The sequence below is a fragment of the Arvicola amphibius genome, chromosome 4 (assembly GCF_903992535.2).
Source record: "Arvicola amphibius chromosome 4, mArvAmp1.2, whole genome shotgun sequence".
In the NCBI taxonomy this organism is placed as follows: domain Eukaryota; kingdom Metazoa; phylum Chordata; class Mammalia; order Rodentia; family Cricetidae; genus Arvicola; species Arvicola amphibius.
Genome location: NC_052050.1, coordinates 142,993,802 through 143,000,424, shown reverse-complemented (window position 1 = coordinate 143,000,424; position 6,623 = coordinate 142,993,802). Strand labels below are relative to the sequence as shown.

Here is a 6,623-nt window from a genome sequence, read left to right as displayed (position 1 = left end):
ATAACTACTCTTGTTTCCAGTTACCTTCACCTCTCCCCTCAGCAGTCCAAATCTGAGGAGGATATCCAATGTTTACCCGTGTGTAGACCCAGAGGAGATATTCTCTTCTTTTATGTCCCCCCATTATTAACATGTTTTACCTATTATCAAATTCATTTTCGTCAACCAGGGATTTTTCACTGACTCTCAATAAAGGCTGCATTAATGCCCCAAATGCCACTGGGTAGAAATCTGCCTCTTCTTCCCCAGTTGAAGCCACTTGCCCTGAAGCTGGCCATCACTAGTGCTTCCTCAAGAGAGGAAACAGATTAGAGTCCATTTTGCCTGCTGTAGTTGAAGTCAGCTTCCTCGAGCTGGGACTCTGTGATGTTTGACAGTTTCGTGTGTGTCCTCCCAATCTCTTCAAGGGCACAGGCGAGTGAGTCAAGATCCCCATCCTGCTGGTGACGAGCTTCCCAGAGGTTCAAAATGACAGCAGAGGGGCTACTTTGTGTAGCAAAATACGACAAATTCCTAGGTAAAATGAAACAAAAGGTGAATAAGTGGGAACGATGAAACAAGGAATCGCTGTAAAGGAATCAAAAGGAACTTCCGAGGTTTGCTTATTTATATTTATATGTGTGCCACTTTCACTTACGTAGCACGAGCGTACCCTAACAAGCCAGACGAGGACGTCTGAACTCCTGGGACTGTAGCTGGGTGCAGCCAGCTAGGTGCTGGGAACCGGACCAAAGTCATCTGCCGCAGCAACTACGTGCCTCTAGCTGCTAAGCCATCTCACTAGTCCCTAAAATGAAATTTAAAAGACAGCAATAAAATAGCGGTAGAAAGTTCCAGAAACATAGGCCCGAGGCAGTCCGGTTTGTATACCAACACTCAACCACAGCTATGCTTCAGAACGATCCCAGTGGCTTTCTCTTTTGAGTCTTGCCTTGGTCCTTCCCTTTCTTAAGTTGCATGTATGAAAATGTATGTATGATTCCCTTCTAATTGTTCTCTTGAAGTGTTCTTTTACATTGGTTTGTATGATAAGGTAAATCATCACCCCCCCCCTTTTCCAAATATTTGACTCCCTACCTCTTCTGCAAATATAAGGGCTACCAAGGTTTTGTCTTCAGTTTTTGACCCCCGTGTTCTTTGGTGCTAAATATGTACCTCCCATTTTCTTGGCTAATTAAACTATTTATAGGGTTTATTATAGCCTTAGGCATTGTTGCAATTACAAATCTATCTACCACTACAAGCGCAGCGCATCAATTCTCATCTGAATGCCTTGGAATTAGTAGCTATAAGCACCAGTATTTATGGTTCTTTTTCTAATTCCTTACATTAAAACGTTCGATTTTGACCTTTCCCTTTGTTGTTTCTTCCTTTGGTAAAAATCAGCAGTATCTCCCTTCTATTTTGGGAACAGACATTATTTTTATCTTAGCACCTCAGAATTTCTATCATATAGACTTGGAACTCTGTGTCTAAACTCTGAACACATGCTGCATTCCTACATTCTGTCTATCAAGTCAGAAAAAGTTTGTTTTCATGCCTATCTGGTCTGACCTCATTGAAGCTATGTAGATCATCACACACACACACACACACACACACACACACACACACACACACATTTCCCTTTCACTGCTACTGTCTTCTTTCTTGACTACAAAACGCTGAAAGCTAAAGATCATATTGAATCATTTCCTGAATCTGCCATAGCATTTATCATAATACTATGACAGGTATTTATTCAACATCCATTAGCTGACATTAACTGAGTAATTGATTCTTAGATGTCTTTTCTAGGTGATATAGCATCCTCAGTGAAAGAGAAAAAAGCGAACCTCAACCTTTTGGACAATAACTTTGCTCTGATGAGGACAAAGACAACACAAAGGATTAAAGGTCACTGTTTTTCATGGGGACTTTTACAGTAAGGACAGAAATGTCATGCCTGATGAAAATTTAGTGTTTTGAAAAGATTTTAAAAAGCTGTTCCTATTTTGAAGATAGTTGCCTTTTCTGCCAGTCTTCCCAGCAGATGATCACAAAGTGGAATCCCGTAAATAGCACTGAACGAGAGCAGAGGAGCTTTCAACTATATATGACTACTTATATGACACACACATACACATTACAGCATAAGTACCAAGGTTATTAGATATAACATTGACCAAACATAATTTTTTAATCAAGAAGGGGAGAATGCCAGTTTAGGAATATTGACACTAGTCTCTAGTTTCTTTCATTGTTTTCTCACCTTCTTCTGCCTGCCCGCCCCCACCTTCCCTCACATTCACCAGCCCCATGCACCCCTTCCATGCTAACAGAAACAGCAAATCCTGCAGGAGTACCTGGAGGGCTTCTGGTTCCTGTTATTTAAAAACTTGGATTTGAACACTGACACTTTCTCATATTTTGGGGGAGATGTTTCTAGAAGTTTCTGGATCTTACTATACCTATCCCCTTTCCTAAGTCTCAGGCAATACAGAACTAGAAAAGATAGTGGGAAAAATAGGCACACCTAGAGGTCAGACTTCAGTACATTCAGGCTAGCTGGTGTGGTCATGCTTTTCCATATCAGTTAACAGCTTTTGGAAGGAATAAAAGGTCTTTGTGATCCCCACTCTTGTTAAAAAGGCAAAAACTGCAAGCTGGGCTATGGCTCAGTGGTAGAGGTCTAGTCTAGCCTTGGACTGGTTTCCCAGGATTCCTTTTCCTACACACAAAATACAACTAAAAGAGCAGTTCCGTTTTACTGCAGAATGCTTTATTTTGCATTTTCTATTAAATGATATTAGACTTTTGTCCTGTGACTGGGCTCATAAAGATCTTAATGGTAGACCACAACGTATTTCAGACATTGACAAACCTTCAAAAGGCTAGATAGCAAATAGTTCTGGCTTTGTGGTTCTCGAATGGCCTCTCTGAATCTGCTGCACTCTACCATGGCACTGTGAGAGCAGCAAGAGACAATGTGATCCTACACTGTATGTAGGAAAGCTGAAATTTGATTGTCATGTCCATTCCACCTTTCTTACTCTTGTGGCGCTTTCCCCTTTGATACATTTATAAATGAAACAACTATTCTTAGTTTGTGACAGACAGGGAAAAGGCCAGATTTGCCCTGGAGCCATTATGCTGCCTCTGTCCGGAGCTCTCATGACTTAATTAGATGTCTAAAGCTGAGAAGAAACTTAGACTGAACCTCCTGCTTTGTGTTTCCTTTGATAAAAGTATCTAGATGTCCAAGGTTGCTGAGCCCCAAGCTGGACAATCTGGCTGCAGAACTCTAAGACATTTATCCATTCACATGTTTAGGGATCCTTGGCACTTCAAGATAAAAGCTTAACAACTAAATAATGAAAATTCTCAAGCTTATTGATGTGGGAATCCCCTCTGTATGCTGTGAATACCATTAATGAATAAAGAAACTGCTTTGGACCTATTGCAGGGCAGAACTTAGCTAGGCGGGGAAAACTAAACAGAATGCTGGGAGAAAGAAGGAGGAGTCAGAGAGAAGCCATGTAGCCTCCACCAGAGATAGACACGGAAACTTTACCTGGTAAGCCACAGTCACGTGGTGACACACAGATTAATAGAAATGGGTTAAATTAAAATGTTAGTCAATAAGAAGTTAGAGCTAATGGGACAAGCAATGATTTAAATTATCATTTAAATGAGCGAGAGAGAGGGGGGGGAGGGAGGGAGAGAGAGAGAGATCTGACTTTGGGAAACTCTGACTAAAACACCACACTTAAACCTTTTATTTTCAAAATACACCTTCAAATTGAAAACTGTGTTAGAGGGAAAGTGGAACTTAGATTAGGTTCTAAGATTTTGGCAAGATTTATTGAGATGAGACTTCTTTTTTATCTGGGGTACGTAAATTGAGGGCAGTGAAGTTTGGGAGGTTATGATAAAATTCCACCACACAGGGCCATCATAATTAGTGACACTCACAATTGGCTCTACAAAAAGCGAACCTGCTTCCAGCTGGGGCAGTGAAAGGTTTTGGGTTTTCCCCTGCAATCCCCACAGTATTCAAATACAAATGCCTTCTGTGGTCATTTACCTTTGTTTACATTCTCAATTAGCCATCAGAGGCTAGGGTAATTGTGGCCTAGGAGTCAGGGCTCTATCTGAAGCAATCTAAACTCTAGGGACTGTATGGAAGAACTCTCAAAGACAGCTGTACTTCCTAGGAACCTTTTTTTTTTTTTTTTTACCCTAACCTGCAGACAGCAAAGCTTTTCCTTTATTTACTTCGAGTGTAGGCTGGGGATGGGGACTCCAAGAAACCAATATACCTCCTTCCTCAAAAGGGTCAGCTATCCCTATGATAAGTGTGCCAATAAATTTTATTCCAACGTACAGCAGGGATCCACTTTCAGTTGCAGCCAAATAGCCTCAGCACTGGAGACTCCTCTACTAGGTGCAGGCTGTAATTTCATTAAGGATTTGGGCTTCTACCCAACATTGTCAACCAATTGCATCTGTAACCCCAAGGGCAGCAAGTGTGTTTACATTCCTTAAAAAATGTATATTGAAGTCAGCCTCTTTCTTTCCCCCCCTTAAAAGCTTCTTTCTGAAGGGTTTATCAGTTTTTTAAAACAGTAAAAAGCAAGTTGAGCTATCTATAATAAATTAGAAAACATTGTTTCTAGAGAAGTGCATAATCCTACTGTACAGTGTGGGATAGGGAACTGAATCACAGTCCTAATGAAACAATATTAGTATCGCTGCTATCATCCTAATTGTCTCATTTAATGAAAACCTCTTATGGGACCCACAGCAACCCTCCACACAGTTCTTTAAATGCAAACAGAAGAGCAGAGCCATTCTTACTGAATCACGGTAATTGGACATATCATACTCATGTGCTCGGCTCATCAAGCTTTCATCTCCAAACTCCAAAGAGCAAAGCCCCTGTAGTGGTAAGGCAAGTGAGCGTTCATCTACTGCTACTGAGGGGGCAAGAGGCAAGCTCTATAAGAACCCTATGGCTTCCTGGGAAGGGGAGATGACCAGAGGACACAGAAGGGAAGGGTGAGGACAGCTGAAGACATGCTCAGATCCACCACGCTAGTCTGAACATCCTGATCCTTCCCTGAGCTCCTTTCTGTCTATTCTGTCATCTGCTCCTGGAGAGAAAACCATAAGGGCCCTTCACTCTCCGGGTAATGTATGGAAGCCTCTGGGCCTAGAAGTTTCTAGCTGCCAAATGAGAACCTAACTAGTTGCAGTCTCTTCTCAAAGCTCCAGTTCTATTCTTCCCGGGACACACGCGATGATTTCTATCTCTTGGAAAGGAAACAACGACAAAGCCTACCAAATAAAAGTCCGGATGTTGCTTTGAATTGGAATATATCCGTGTGGGGGAAAAAAATAATCTGAATTCAAGTCAACTTTCTTCATTAATCACCATGAAGCATTTTTGAGAACCCTGAGGGCAAAGTAGGACTCTGGTTAATTCCAAGAGAAAAGCATGCAGTGCCAATCCTCACTGGAGGAAGGGCGAACTAGTTAGACTTTGCAAGCTCTTTGGTGTGAACTTCACAAGGCTTCAAACTCACTGGAAGGAAAAGCCACCTAAGGGGCACTTAGATAAGTAAGGCGAGATCACTGTCCTTTTACTTTCTACTATCTGAAAGACATCAGCTCCAGACATACGGACATTGTTGGCATTTTCAGTATAGATTTCAATGCTGTTTGTTCGGGGCATCCTTTAGTCCGTGGGGCTCTGCTATGTCCATCTTTTCAGAAGAGGGCCATGTTTAAAGGGGGGAGCTTATTGCTTCCAAGATTGGCTTACCAGTGCCTAAGGAAAAACAAAAGACAAACAAACAAACAAACAATCCCTTCCCCCAAACTTGGCACCATCTCCTGTGATCACCCCTTGGCCCTAACAGTGTGAACACAAGATCATGAAAAGCTTCTTTTACATATTGCCTTCAGGATGGACACCTGCCACTTACAATCCATATACAGCTTGTTCATGGCTAAACCTGTCCCAGGGCTGCCTCTTTTCTGTTTCATATCAGCAGGCAGTTTCATGAGTCGTTAACTTCAGCAGAATGAAGCCCAAACACCCACCACTCTGCTGTGTTAGAACCCTCTGGCCTCCCGGGCTTTTCAGATTTCAGACCCTGAATAAGTCAGTAAGTCTACTGGACTATAACCAGCAAATCTGATTTAAGCTTCATTGTATTTCACCTCCAGGGACCTACATAATGCTATTGCCCTGTGCCTTAATTCTCCTAGATGCCATGAAGGGTTTTTTTGTTTGTTTGTTTGTTTTTGCTGTTTTAATTTGGAAATGTCAGCCTTAAAAGGTAAGGGGGTGCTTTCTGGCTTCTAAGCCTGCAGAGCCAAGCAAGCTCTGTCTGGTGTGAGCACAGGAAATTTCCAAGCATGAATGAGATGGGAGGCGCTGTTGGGGATGCAATCTGGACTCAGTATTGTGCTTCTCCCTTTCCCTTCCTTCTTCGCCCCAAGGCCTGCTCTGGAACTTTGCTACATTTGAGAATTCTCAGCAGCTCCTCTGCCCACATGAGTTGGCTGCTGTGTGATTCCATGGGTCCTTCCCCCTCTGCCTTCTGGCTATTTTACTACTCTGATGCTTCCAATTA

General features: G+C 42.2%; 1 protein-coding gene across 6 annotated transcripts in view; it reads right to left on the bottom strand.

The window, feature by feature from the left end:
- Positions 1–308: 308 nt before the first annotated feature.
- Positions 309–6,623, bottom strand: part of Unc5d (unc-5 netrin receptor D) — a 511,352-nt gene continuing 505,037 nt past the window's right edge. For all 6 annotated transcript variants that reach the window (XM_038327783.1, XM_038327784.1, XM_038327785.1 and 3 more), the window contains one exon: positions 309–513. In XM_038327783.1, coding sequence (XP_038183711.1) covers positions 309–513 — 205 coding nt within the window. The remainder of the gene's footprint in view (positions 514–6,623) is intronic.